Genomic DNA, 15183 nt, shown 5'->3' with positions numbered 1-15183 from the left:
TTCGATGTAAGGTTGGCTTTCGCGGCGTCCCAGGTTTGAGAGTTTTTGCCAAGATGAAGGTCATTTAAATCGATCGGTATTTGAAGGCAGGGTGTTCTGGTCAAACTTTAATTTTTTTTTCCAGAGCACGACAATTCAATGGTTAGAGAATACGCGTTCTTTTAAGATTAAATGGATTTACACGAAATATTGCAATTGTGTGCTGAACGAAATTTTGTTTAGACACATTAAAGAAAAGAAGAAAAAAAGTGAATATCCCAATTGTCCCCTGTTTACTTAGTTACTTATTGACGAGTAGACATTCCTGTTGAGAACAACTCAGCACAGGGTACATATCAATAAGGTTTCATCAATGCAGTCACTCGTTGCTCTCCAAAGAGTTTTAACTTTATGGACAGAATTGGCCATGGAAAAATCTAATCTCTAACCTCAAGGCAACCATTAGTTTTGGTTGCATCAAGCAGAGGTATCCAAGCAGTCACAACCAGTGTGTCATACAGCTCGTTTGCCGTATAGGCAGAGTCTGGGGAATAAACAGATATTGGACATAAACTCTATTGTCCTTGATTATTGCTTAGCCTATGCCAAACTCAAGTCAGAATTGAACTGACCCAGTAAAGAAGTTTCTCAGCACAATCCTTACTGCCAATGATAATTTTTTATCTAATTTCTTTATTTTATCATTTGATGATGATGGTGATGATGATGATGATGATGATGATGATGATGATGATGATGATGATGATGATGATGATTATGACGACGACGAATACGACGAGAATGATAATGATGATGACGACGACGACGATGATGATGATGATGATGATGATGATGATGATGATGATGATGATGATGATGATGATGATGATGATGATGATGATGTAACCGATTATAATATCATAGCCAAAAGCATAATGACAACTAGCACCATGGGCCAAAATGGAAAAAGACGGGAAACGAAAATGTTGAGAATGATGACAATTAATTTACCTTGATGCCACGGGACAACTACATTCTCATTCTGTGGAATTTTAGGCCGTACATTCCACACAGGGTTGCCCATGATCTCATGTCCCAAGAGCTGTTCTACAAGATTAAGCAATCTCTCGTTTGCCCATAGATTACGAAAACCCTGGAATATAAAAACACAGTCAAACTAGCTAGCAACCATTAAATTCATAAGCACATTCATTAAGCCCTTTTCAACAGTTTTACTGTTCTCAAAGGGTAAAAAATGATTCGTTTGATGTTGTAGAAGAAATACTGGATAATATTGCTTTTGTAGTAGAGAACATTGTGCGAACTTGAGTAATGGCCCACCCAATATCTGGTATTATTTCTACACAAAAATATATTTCCATCAATAATTTACGGGTAGTAATGAGTCTCTTTACTCCTTATATGAACGTTGGCGTTCCGAAAGGTTTAATTATTCATTCGTATAAATAACTTATTAATTGAATAATTCAAAAGTAGAAAAAGACTTGGTAAAGTTAACTATCAGTCGACCTAGACATATATGCAGGTCTGGCATTCAAACGCAATTATAAGCTGGCGGTCGGTCAATAGAGCGAAGTTGTTTTGTGCCGCCCTATATTTTCCGTAGCGTAGCATGTCAACCAAACAAAAAACTTCAATTTTAAAATTTTGATAAAATTAAAAATTTAGCACATACTGCTTTTTGTTTTGAATTTAATAATTGATGACTCGTGCGTCGCTCCGCGAAGGAAGCGTCAAATCGGCACGTTTCATCTTTCCCCCGTTGCCTGCGCGGGGTGACAATGAGTGGAGGGTGTGGTGTGGTGGGGAAGTTTTTTGTTGTTTATATGAGCCAGTCTTCGTTTGGCCGTCCTGTCCTGATCCTATACTCCGTTGTACCTTGAAGAAAGTTAGTTACCACTCCCCAATCTCCCTCCACCCTCCCTCCCCAACTAACTATTGTCTTTCACTGCTAAAATAATTAGGCCAAGACGGCCAATCTAGCGATGCACGCCCTGAGGTCCTACTTGGGATAAATTAAAACCATATCAGTTTTATCACTGAAAGAAGAGGCTTTGCTTCACTTAGATATACGGATGAAGAGAATGGCAATAAATATATATTTTATCATTGTTTGTTTTGCTTAAATATATATTAAATATAAAAAAGAACAGTAAACAAAGTATGCACCGAGAAGAGCCCCATGGTACTATAAATAAAAATCCCTGACCCCACGGAGTCCTTCATCCCCGCACACTCCCAACGATCCCTACTCAACTTGTATTGTGTGCATTGTCTAATACTAATAATAGTATAATTATAAAGATGTCGCTGATTGTGTGTGAAGTGAAGTTAACAAGTGCTTTGCGTTTGGAATTAAATGTGGATTTTTAAATTCTATTATTCTAAAGTTGTGTGTCATACCGTGAGTATTCAGAGAAAATGTATTATCGCTGTTGTCATTGTTTATGAAACCTACCTGTTTTTATCTTGAATCATTTTATTTTAAAAAGTTATTTCTGTAATTTGTAACCAATCATGAATCATGTTGATTTTTTAATTGAAAATCGATTCCGACACTTATCCCCTCAAGAGAAAATAGTGTAGAAAGATTTAGGTCCACACAAACCAGTGAATTTTAACTTAGTTTCTAACACTCCGAGGAGACAGCGCCGATTTAATAATTTAATAATGATTATTTTTAAAATGTTGAATGGCTTACTGCCAGTGAAAGCCGTAAAAGGCTTCATTGTTTTTATTGCTTGATTTTTGGTGATGTATGCTATAACGGACAACAGGAGGATTCAGTGATATTGCGCACATCTCTCAGGCACTGAAGAAACATTCTGAATCAAATAGCCATGTCACAGATGCTGTTAAATATAAACTTTTCAACGTTGTAGATATAAGAAATCAGTTGGAAACAGGACATGCTGCGTCTGTGAGTCGTGATAATGAACAGGTGAAAGTTAACAGACAAGTTTTGTCCAAGATAATTGATGCTCTTTTGTGAGTACGTCTCGTTAATATTCTAACACACACACACATACACGCACACACAAATACACGCACATATGCAAACAATTGCAATACCGCCCTCCACACACACACACACACACACACACACACACACACACACGTACAAAGTAGGTCAAATTAAGTTAAATTAACTAGACCAATAAAATTTGATTCTGTATTTCGGATTTGTGCCGCCTTAAATACAATGTGACCAACCGCCCCTGATAAGCCTAGTTAAACATTGTTGTAATGGACAATATTTTACGTCATTTTTAGATTTCCGTTACAACAATGAGCCCATAATGAAACGGATTACCAGACCTGTAAATAAGTTCACGTCGAATTCAGCTCAAAACAATAATGTTAGAAAAAAAAACCCAAGACAATCAAACAATCACTAACAGAGCAAGCCTTACTTATGGTTGTGACTGTAACCATTATTGGCAAGTTGTATAAATTAAGCTTTGGGGCAGCGTGGCTCAGCGGTACGGTCTTCGCTTCGTAGCCGAAAGGTACCGAGTTCTATCACCCGCCGCTACGCTGTGTGGCCTTGAGCAAGTCACCTCGCTTTAGCTCAATTTGCGGCGCGGCACTGCGGCTGGCGCCTAAGGTATTCCTGTCTTCCCTTGGATAGACCCGAGAGACAAATTTCCCCAATGGGATGAATAAAAGGAATTTTATTTATTAGGGGGGGGGGGGGCGGGTGGCTGTATTTAAAAATGAGGTCCCAAGTTTGAGAGTTTTTGCCAAGAAGAGGGTCATTTAAATCTATCGAAAGTTGAAGGACGAGTTTTCTGGCTATTTAAAAAAAATTACTGTCTTTCCAGAGTATGGCAGTAAACCTGCGAATTACGTAAGTAAGGGAGACTATCTATGTTATATACATACCTTCATGATTGTATTGATTATGTTCCATGTCTAAAATATTAATTGTGTTACATATCTAGATAGAATGTGGGTGAGATTATTCAACTGCTTGTTGATTTTAGTGCATTTGCTGCTGCTTAGCCATCTCTTAGCCATTACCAGCCAGTTTCAGGATTTTCCCCAAACTTCACACTCAACAAACACAAAAATATATTTTTTATCACTCAGACATAGACATCTAATAGCAGTAAAATACTTGCGATACATAATTTATTTAGCAAAACATGCTCTACAACATTTTGTTCATTTTCTTTAAATTTTATGATGTACAAAAGAAATTTGAATAAGAAAAATGTTGGTTGTATCGTAACGATGTTACAATTTTCCTATGGTTTATAAGGAGAGGGTTAAAGCTCGAAGAAATAAATAAAAATATTAAAACTGAATAGAAACTTCAATTGAATTTACGAATACGGATGATATTTGCGTTTCGGGTTTCCCCTTTGGCAACAAAACACGATGAATGCAACACTCAAAGACGTATTTGGTGTTTCATTCATTATGTTTTTTTCACGAAGGGGAATTTCAAAAGGTCTACATCATCTGTATTCGTAAATTAAATTAATTTTTTTTTCAAATTTGTTATTAATATTTGGTTGCATTTATGTAGTCCAGAGAGATAAATATGAACTGTATCACATGTCTGTATTCATCACATTTTAACGCCAATTCAGATTGTGATCATTCCTAAGTACCCGGTCAATTTGCTTTTGTTGTTTTAGTGAGAATCCACACTAATTTTGCTAATAATGATGACATCAGTATCATTATTATCATCACCAATATCATCATCATCACCACCAGCATCATCATCATCATCGTCGTCGTCGTCATCATCATCATCATCATCATCATCATCATCATCGTCATAATCATGCATCATTATTATTTTTTAAATCATTATTATTATTTTTATTATTGATATTATTGTTATTATTAGTATCATCATCATCATCATCATCATCATCATCATCATCATCATCATCATCATCATCATCATCATAATCATTATTATTATTATTATTATTATTATTATTATTATTATTATTATTATTATTATTATTATTATTATTTAATACTGCATTTCCAATAAAAATTTCAACTCAAAAGTTATGTATCGCTTTAATTTCATCACGCATAACCTAAATAAATATAGTGAAAGGAAACCTTATTATGTTCTGTCAGTAAACTGGTGTTTAGTGTAAACATCCAAATGAAAAGATGATATGACATTAGCTCGTATCCTATAAATGTACGGATTATCTCTATATCATGCCCAAGTCCAAATTATAGAAACGACTGGCGATAGTGATGATGTAAGTGATATATAGAGTCAAATTGATGAAGCATTTGATATTTCTGTTGTGCCAGTTTGATATTTAGAAGTTATAACTGATGAGCTAGAAGAGGTAAAAACGAAAGGTCCACGGCATTTTGAGACTGTCACGATCGTGTTCAACAGCCGTGACGTCACTTCCCTCGTAATGACGCATAGTAACTTAGTAACTGGTTCTTCTAAACTATCGAAACAACGGCGGGCGCCCTTATGAAATGCTTCTCCGACGAGCATAAAAGTGTATCCAGAGGAGAAAAACAATATAAATCTGATCATGTTTTTACTTTTATACATTCTGATAACATGACATGTGAAAAAGTTCTCGCCAGCATGAAGAATAAAATGTACCAATTTTCTTTGTTTAGAATCAAGCTGCTCGTTGCTGGGCGGACTATTGAATCCAATCGGAGGTCAGACTTGACTTGGGTACGGTATAGAACTAACCCCTTCGATTATCCTTACCGAGTAAAGTTTGTGTTTAGTTCTAGTCTTGTGGATTAGCAGGGAACTCTTTCTCAATCAATGTCAGCCTCTGGAACAATCCGGCATTGCGGTAAAGGTCTGGAAAGATGGAATTGATATGTAACCCTTCTCCACAGTAATAAATCGGCTAGGATATTCTAGAAAATTGCACGAGAATTTACATTTTCATCTACAAGGAATCTCTCATCGGTATTTATCAAAGAGAGCCACAGTAAACATTTAAATCAAATCAGTTGGCTATTCTTGGGCTTCTTTTTATGTATAAAACTAATATGTAAGTCAAGTACTCTTTAAGACCATTGTGATGACATATTATGGAGCCTATATAATATAGTTTAAAACAATATAATATAAAATATCACCATGGGCTGATTCATGCAACCGCAATTAATGATTGTATTTACAGGACTGTTTGATTATATAGCTGAGAGAAGAATGATCCGATTTTATAGCCTAGGCTTTCTTCAATATTTCAGCCATATTCCTCTGTGCTGGCTTTTTTTTTTCGCAGTTTTTTTAAGATTTTGTGCATAGATAGTAAGTTGAATGTTTTTTCTGTTTCTTTGCAGTCGTTTTTTTAATATAACAGTATAGTTCCTCTAATATAATGGCAGCTATTTTTATGCTCGTTTTCATGCGCCACTTATTTATATCTAAAGTTGAAAACTTAATTGATCTTGCGTCCAGAAATGATCTGGCTTCTGATTAATATTCACACATGTTTGTTAAGTTCCTAAAACACAAAATAGTACTACACTTACTTTTGATTTTGCCAGCTTTGTACAGTACTTGCGCCAAATGATCCACGACTCTCTCAACGTCTCTTCTACAAGCATCCAACTCCTCGGTTTGAAAAAAACCGTTGAGGATTATAAAACCCTGAGAATATTAGGTCAAAGGGTACGTGTGAATGAGGCAAGATAAATGAGAGGGAAACAGAAACGTAAATATTTTAGATTTATTCATAAAGCTGAATACAAAACAATAACGTTTAGGGTGTATTGATAATTTTTTTAAACCTGGTCGAGTCCAATTGACATTCCGATTGAAGATAAATCACAAGACATTTTTACATTTCTGATAGAAATTTGTCTTTCGAGCTAATGAGCAGCGAAATGTGTTGCCTCGATAGAAGTACGAGGAATACATACGTCTCTAATAAGGTAATATGTATGTATATATATATATATATATATATATATATATATATATATATATATATATATATATATATATTATATATATATATATATATATATTTTATATATATGTGTTGTGGGGTGTTGTGTGTGTGTGTGTCAGTGCATGAGAAAATCAGTCGCTTGGTGAAAATTTTGGATTTGCATTTTTTTTTTTGCATTGTCTGAAAGCATATACTCCCCTGAGCATTTTTATCTTTATTCGAAGTAAATCGGGTGATTTTTCATGAAGTTATGGTCAGATGTATGGGTCAGGGTCTGGAAACCTTGTTTTGAGAAAATGGCTCTCAAAGTTGAGATAGCTTTAATCAAGCATATTCACATCTGTCAGAGCAAATATAAGTGTATTTTATGTTGTATAAGTATAATATAGAATTGACAGGACCATTTGGAACTCCTTCCAGTGTCAAATTAAAGCATAACGATCAATTTATTCCAACCAAATCATTTATTCCACGTCTCAAAAGTCATTCGTGCCATGTTTATACTTTGTTTCATTCTCAGTCTCAGTCTTAGTCATGACAATCGAAGGTCTTAAAATATAATTTCTTGATTAATGTTCAAAACCAAGAGAGATGGTGTTACACAGATAATCCATTTCTAATAGACTGAGCTTAAATTAAAACCTTAAACACGTGAAAACTTAGATTAAATCGAAGACAGAAGGGGGGTGTCTCTCATTCTTGTTCGAGGGATATTGACTCATCATCGTCTTCCAATTCCAAAGAATCAGAAAGGATATCTCTGGTGCTGAAATACTCTCGTACTCGTATTATTCTCGCTTCGAACAACATCCCCAAAACAGATTTTAGTGGCCTGGTTGATAATATTTGCTACTTGAGCGGCTTCGGTGATGTTTTCTGTGCCATTTTTGTTTGCGGATGTGAAGGTTGTGAATGTAAACAAAGGCTAGACGACGGAGGGCATTGTATAATTTTAATGAATTTTGCAGAAAATACAAGTGCATTAATTAAAAGCATATGTTGAGTCGATCAAGGTAAAGATAAAAAAAGGCATTTTGAGGGGAAAATGTGTTTTTTTCGATATGTGAGTGCATTGTTTTGTGTATCAAACTGCCGTGACCCAGATTCGTCGAAGTCACTCGACTTCACTCGACTGGTACCATTGACGAGTCCCGAGTCATGGATGCGCAGAGTAGTGCGAGGCGGTCCTTGGCAAGCTTAAGGACCACGGTCCTACGGTCCCTGGGAAATGAAAACCGCAAGGACCGGTCCTAGGACCGGCGGTCCTTTTCGACATTGAACATTCTTGAGAGACCGTTTTGACCTTTGGGACCATGGGATCGTTCATTCTTGAACCGTTAAAGACCGCTACACGATGAAAACCGTGGTCTACAGGAGTAAAACACACGGAGTAGTCACACTCATTTCAAATTGTAACCTAATTAGAGAAGAGGGGTGATGCCTTCTTTATTTGATCACAGTACTTCATTGTTACTTCGATAATTTAGCGTGAATAAAATTTGAAATTTATCCCCATTAACGGAGATAATGGAATCACCCAAGGCGTTGATCGAGTTGTTCGTGGCGTTTATACACACACGCAACTCCTACCCCCCCCCCCCCCCCCCCACACACACACACACATGAGAAGGCAGCGAGCATTGAAGAGTAAGAGAGAGACGTGAAGTTATAATAAGAGGGGGTGGATGCGGTAATAAGTAATAAGTAATAAGTGGGGTCGATGGTGACTTTTCGCCAGATCTAACAAACCCAGCTACCCATTCACTGCTGAGTAGACAGGGATTCAGAAAAAAACTCGACTGCACCCGGGATCGATCTCTGGCCCTTTGCGTATAAAGAGAGTGCTCTATCAACTGAGCTATCGGGGTCCCCAAATATTCTATTGGACCTTTTAAAAATACAGACGTTATAACTGGTTTTTTTGGAAGGAAGAAACTAATGAAACTCATATTATTTGATTAGTTAAAACACCAAACGAAATTTTAATATTATTGTATTATTTTAAATGACAACAATGCGATAGAAAGGAGTGGCGACAAGAGATGGACAAAAGAAAACAAAAAATCAGACTTGCAACTTGCTAGGTTTGAGACACACACACACACACACACACACACACACACACACACATCTTTAGTAGTCACATACATTTCAAACAATAACCCATTAGAGAAGAGGGGTCATGCCTTCATCATAGATCATTGTCATTGCGATCATTATGGTGTAGTAAATTTTGAAATTTACCCCGTATAATGGAATCGTCCAAGGCGTGCGCCTCCTGTTCCCCCCATCTCACACACGAAAGGGCGGTTTGCGGAGTGGAGGGAGGTGGTCGTCTGCCTCTATGGTCGTCTGTGTCGTTTAGTGTATGGCAAAGGGGGGTGGGTGCGATTAATTAAGTGGGATGGGTGGTGATTGGTGGAAGATAGGCAAAGGACCGAGGCAACGAATCGCTGGGGAAGTAGTATGGCGCCAGACCGTTGAAAGGTGATAAGAAGTGAGGACCGCCGGCGGTCTTCCTCTTTGGGACCAGACCACGGTTCACAGCTAAAAGACCGTGGGACCGGTCCTCGGTCCGGTCCTCAGCGCGGCACTAGCGCAGAGGTTCTCTCGGTCAGCATTCTTTATGTATTCATGCGCACTAGGGAATCCCCTTTAATTTGATATGCATTACATACTGGATTCTAAGAAAACTAATGTCCGTCCGCGAGATCTAAAAATGGGAAAAATATCGAGCGACTTTTCTCAAATTTCATACTTTTTCGACTAGACTAACTGTAAAAAATATTTAAAATAAAATATTTAGAAGTGAAATTAAGCTTTAATATTTCACGAATAAGTATAAAAATGATTGATTTAACCTTTTATGACAAGAACTCATTTTTGATAAAAATTGACCTTCGAACTAAAATTGGCAATATCTCAGCTCGAAGCTCTTCACCAAGCGACTGATTTTCTCATGCACCGTAACATATATATATGCTACTAGTAAAAAGCCCGCAATTTCGCGGGGAAGGAACTATTTTCATTCGATATTACACCCACCATCATTTAATGAGGGCAGATTGGTAAACAACGTTGTCTATTACTTGGTACATCCTCTGTTGATTTTTCTGTGTGGCCCAACATGGAGTGTAAGCCGCTATAGCCTCTGACCCGTGACACAGCAACATATAGTTGTCCGTGTGTGAAAACAGGTTGTGGTAAGAAAATCAACTGCGAAAATAAACCTGAAGTAGCAGACGTGAGCAGAGTTGAAAGACGATCCTGGGACCGAGAACTTACCTTACAGTGCAGTACGCTGGTGATCATGTTTGGTGGCGTTTGGCACTGTTTGTTTGCACCTCCACTGGAGGTGTACAAAAACGCACCATTTTTATGCACCTCCGTTGGCGCTGCTGGTTGATTAATGAAAATGTTGCTGCTTGAAGCTCGAAGGAAAAAATAACGATAAGTGTTGAATTGTAAGCCTCAATTTAATAGACGAAGACATACTGTGGACGTTTCTGATTTCCCCTTTATCATCAAAACACGACGAATAAGACACTAAGAACGAATGAGAGATGTGTAGTATGAATGGCATAGATAAGGTAAATGAACATAAACAATGATGTGACAGGAAGTTTTTGAAAAACAACAAAAACAAACCAAAAAAAAATGAAAAAAACCCCAATAAAATGACAAAGACGCGGTAAATGAATACACTGATGATAATGATAAAATATTATAAAATGATAACAATCGACGTTTACACATACATGCACGTCGATAACACATTGAATGGTACCGATGTTGTTTTTTTTTAATATAATAAATAATAATAATAGATTAATTTAAGGTTTTAAATATATGTCCAGTAACTATAACAACGAAAATGATGTCTTTCTCAATAAAGTAAACTTTTAAAAATATTGTCCACAATGGGATTGAACCCAGTACTTTCAAGGTTAGAGACTGACAGCTTATCCACTGCGATACGGATCCACCTGACTATTCACTACATTTAATAAGGTCTTTCTAAAACCTTATTTTACCTTCAATGCAACTTATATTTTCTTGTTTTAAATTTCGATTTTTTAGATTATTATTATTTTTTAATTTATTACCAAAGAAGTTAAACCTGGGTAATATCCACCCGAAACCATCACATTCAAAGCATAAAAGGGGCAATATTAATATTGATGTCATAAATAGATGAAAGCTGTTGAAAACTTAGTGTAGATCTCAAATCCTTAAAGTAATTAAGTGAATACATTTTTTCGAATCCGACGATTTGGGTAAAAACGCCAAACGCCGCCAAACTGACAACTTGTTACAGTGTCGAAATTGGTTGTTTTTGAAAGTGTTAGTGTCGTCGGTACACATTTCATGATATCGGTTTGACTCAACGAACTTTCAAACTGACTTTAAATTATAAAAGGAAATCAAATTATCTGTTTATCTATCTGTAAAAAATACGTTTCTAATTTTCAAATCTTTCAGTAGAGTTGTGCGCCGTATATTTTTTTATTGACTCAAATGGCACAATGTTCTCCACAAGGCTAGACTATATTTTTTTAAGAAAGGATTTTCAATTCCATTGTATTTATCTTCCAACAACAGTCTACACGTTTTTATATTTCACTTTCTAAACTGCATTACACACTTCCTCCCCGCCTCCCCTCTTTTCACTTAATTAATTGCGCACCTTTTAGAAATATCTAGCATTCTATTTTAATTCGTGCTTCCTTACAAAGGAGCATACACTATTTCCTGCCAACCAATGTTTTGTTTTATTCATCTTAACTACGCCACTACCACATTATCTCATTCATCTGTGGTGTTTCATTCATCCTGTTTTGTTGATTAAGGGGAAACCCGAAACGTTCATTTGATCCGTTTTTGTAATTAAATTGAAGCTTACATTCAATTTCACATTATTATTTATTTCTTCGAGCTTCGAGCAGCAACATTTACATTAAGTGAATACGTTATACTGGGGATGTAGGAGCTTTCGGAAGGTCTCCCCTTTACTTAACTTATGGAAAAACAAACACCCTAGCACCTTTACTAAGACTTATGACTAACCCTAATAGAAAAAAATCATTCGATCTCGAGCTAACCCTAATAGTTAAAAAAGAATCAAAATGGCGACTGAAATACCTTCATGTGATCAAGTGAATAATATAACTATGAATGCCACGATTTGTTGAGAAATGCCAACACACACACACACACACACACACACACATGTATACACCACACACAACACACACAAACACACACACACACGCAGACACAAAAACATACACGTAATTAGAACAGACTACTACATAACAACACTGATCACCGCTAAATGAACAACACAACGGAAGTAATAATAATACTTGATGTCATAAATAGATGACGCAAACTGACAACTTTTTACAGTGACGAAATTGGTTGATTTTGAGATGTTAGTGTCGTCGGTACGTATTTTATGATATCTGTGTGACTCAACGAACTCTCAAACTGACTTTAAATTATAAAAGGAAATCAAGTTATCTGTTTATCTATCTGTAAAAAATACATTTCTAATTTTCAAATCTTTCAGTAGGGTTGTGCGCCGTATCATTTTTTATTGACTCAAATAAGCACAATGTTCTCCACAATGCTATATTTTTAAAAGAAAGGATATATATATATATATATATATATATATATATATATATATATATATATATATATATATATATTATATATATATATATACATACATATATATATATATATATATATATATATATATATATATATATATATATATGTATATAAAATGTAACCTTTTCAAAAAATTGTCGAATGGTCTCCTTTGGTTGTTGTCCTGGTTTCAGCGTTGAGGGTTGCTCCGGCATTGCACGGATGTCAAATTTCTCTGGATATGCTTCATCTGTTTCCCCTGGATACCGCTGTTGTTGTTCCATGGCAACCAGTTAAGACTTCTAAATAAACATTTAATTAGTTAGCTGTCGTACTCTCGAAAATACGTATTCAAAAATTTGGCCAGAAAACTTGTCCTCCAAATTTCGATCGATTATAATGAACCTCATCTATTTGAAGGACGAGTTTTCTGGCCAAACCTTTTTAATACGTGTTTTTCCAGAGAACGGCAAGTTAACTTGTTAATCTAGTTTGTTATAAGCTAACAAAATTAAATGAAAGTAACTTCATCTCCATAATCAGAACTTATCTAAATTTTGTGAAAATGAAAGTTTAAGTCACCAATACTCACGAGAAATAGTATGATTGCACAGATTGATTATCAGTAATGATAACAATAGTCAAATTAAATAATCAAAGTCAGATAATGTGGACGTTTGGGGTTTCTAATTTGTCAATAAAACACGATGAATAAAGCTTCTATTTCATTTGACTATTAATACTCATTCTTTGGAGTTTCAAACAGAAATATTTACATTATCAGTTAGGCTGACAAGCAATGATACAAAGACAGGGGGTCTTGTTAATTTGGATCAATTTGATATGATGAAAATATGCGCTTAACTACCACCACTTTGCATGACAATGACTTGATTACACATTTAGAAATAAAGAGTTAAGTTCCTATATTCAAGATAACCTCCATAATATAATAAAGTCACAATAACCTAATTTCAGTTTCTTACACCATGAAATAGATTCTTGAATAAGTGAAAATAGTTTAGAATAGAATTTACCGAAACAGAATAAATAATATTATATAAACTAAGATCAGTTTAGAATAGAATTTACCGTATAAATAATATATAAACTAACACGGTGAATTCAATGTTTACGTGTATCCTTCTGTGTGGCTTCCAAATATCTGATATCAGTAGTTATTGTATTGTGTTTCATTTATTAGTTGATGACTGGCTGATCTATTTAGTTATCTTCTTGGCAGGTGAACAAGTATGTTGACTTTCGTTACAGATAAGAGGCATTGAAACGGGCGCATATCGGGTGTGATATCCTCTCTGTCTCTCTCTCTCTCTCTCTCTCTCTCTCTCTCTCTCTCTCTCTCTCTCTCTCTTTCTCTTTCTTTCTTTCTATCTCTCTATCTCTCTCTATTTCTTTCTTTCTCTCTCTCTCTCTCTCTCTCACTCTTTCTCTCTCTTCTGTCTTTCTTTCCTTCCTTATCTCTCTCTCTCTCTCTCTCTCTCTCTCTCTCTCTCTCTCTCTCTCTCTCTCTCTCTCTCTCTCTCCCGTTCTCTGCTCTCCCTTTCTCTGCTCTCCCTTTCTTCCCTTATATATTGCCTTAACCCGATACCAACAACATTAATTTTATCATCTATGCAAAATTATATTTAGGATGTGAAGAGGTGAATCAGTAGGAGTATTTGCTGATTAAGACAGCAGATGGAAGTCAGATAAATCTCTACTGATGTCAAAGCCGCTTGGTGCCTCTTTCACCCTATTGTAGATATGGTTAAGATCCTGGTGACTCGACAGATCAGCAATAAAATTCTAATTTAAAGATGATAGGTGGTAGTAGAAGTCGCACGTTATATGGGGAGAGATCAGGTTCATAAGATAAATAATTAATCCCACCGTTGAGGCGGAAATACTTTAAAATAAATCAATTAGAGTAGCCCCGCACAATATCATGTTCATATATAATTAAACAAATGTAAATAATTTTTAATTAATTAAAAGTTAAGACTATGGGTCAGTCAATGTTCAACCTCTCGTTTTGTATTGCACAATTTAAATTTATTATGTTTCTTATCTCTTTCGTAGCGATCGGCCGTGAATTAGATGCGCTGTCTAGTTGGCAAATCTTCTGCCCGATTGAGGCGCCGAGGGTAGCTGAAGGCAGTGATCAGATTATGCTTGTTAAACAGTTCTTTTGGTGGTCCGTTTATTTGGATAAATGTTTTTGTAGCGTTTCTTGTTACCCACACAGATAGATCCTTGCTCCTCTAAATATGATATTATTAAATTCTGGCAACAGAGGTCTAGACCCAGCATTGAGCCATAGTAGAAGAGGAAGGACGAGGATGGCTGTTGCTTTCATTGTATCTAAAAAGGACTGAAGTTCAGATTTGGGCAGGAATCTTCGCCACCGTGTACAGAATCTCTGGTCTGCTGTGGCAGGAACCAATCAGATCCATAATTTAGAGACTCGGCTGACCATTCAGAGGCGTGCAGCTCTGTAATGTGCTATTATTAGATAGATATTAGATATGTGGCTGGTTAATGTTAGCGGCATCATATAGCGTGGTTAATATGGCGTGAGTCAGGGGACTGGTCGGCGACT

The 15183-nt window shown here is 36.0% G+C and overlaps 1 protein-coding gene across 1 annotated transcript in view; it reads right to left on the bottom strand.

Annotated features, from left to right (window-relative positions):
- LOC144976543 (phytanoyl-CoA dioxygenase domain-containing protein 1 homolog) overlaps positions 1-13735 on the bottom strand; it is a 22996-nt gene extending 9261 nt beyond the window's left edge. Inside the window, exons 1-7 of the mRNA XM_078920840.1 lie at positions 13701-13735; positions 12728-12886; positions 6505-6622; positions 5763-5821; positions 5683-5706; positions 991-1132; positions 429-523 (exon numbers count right to left, since the gene is read on the bottom strand). Of these exons, the coding sequence (XP_078776966.1) occupies positions 429-523; positions 991-1132; positions 5683-5706; positions 5763-5821; positions 6505-6622; positions 12728-12868 (579 nt within the window). The 5' untranslated portion in view covers positions 12869-12886; positions 13701-13735. The remainder of the gene's footprint in view (positions 1-428; positions 524-990; positions 1133-5682; positions 5707-5762; positions 5822-6504; positions 6623-12727; positions 12887-13700) is intronic.
- Positions 13736-15183: the final 1448 nt, after the last annotated feature.

The sequence above is a fragment of the Berghia stephanieae genome, chromosome 1 (genome assembly GCF_034508935.2).
Source record: "Berghia stephanieae isolate SIO BIC M18660-M18661 chromosome 1, UCSD_Bste_1.3, whole genome shotgun sequence".
NCBI lineage: Eukaryota > Metazoa > Mollusca > Gastropoda > Nudibranchia > Aeolidiidae > Berghia > Berghia stephanieae.
Note: the sequence above shows the minus strand (reverse complement) of the source record. Positions and strands in the feature narration are given on the sequence as shown.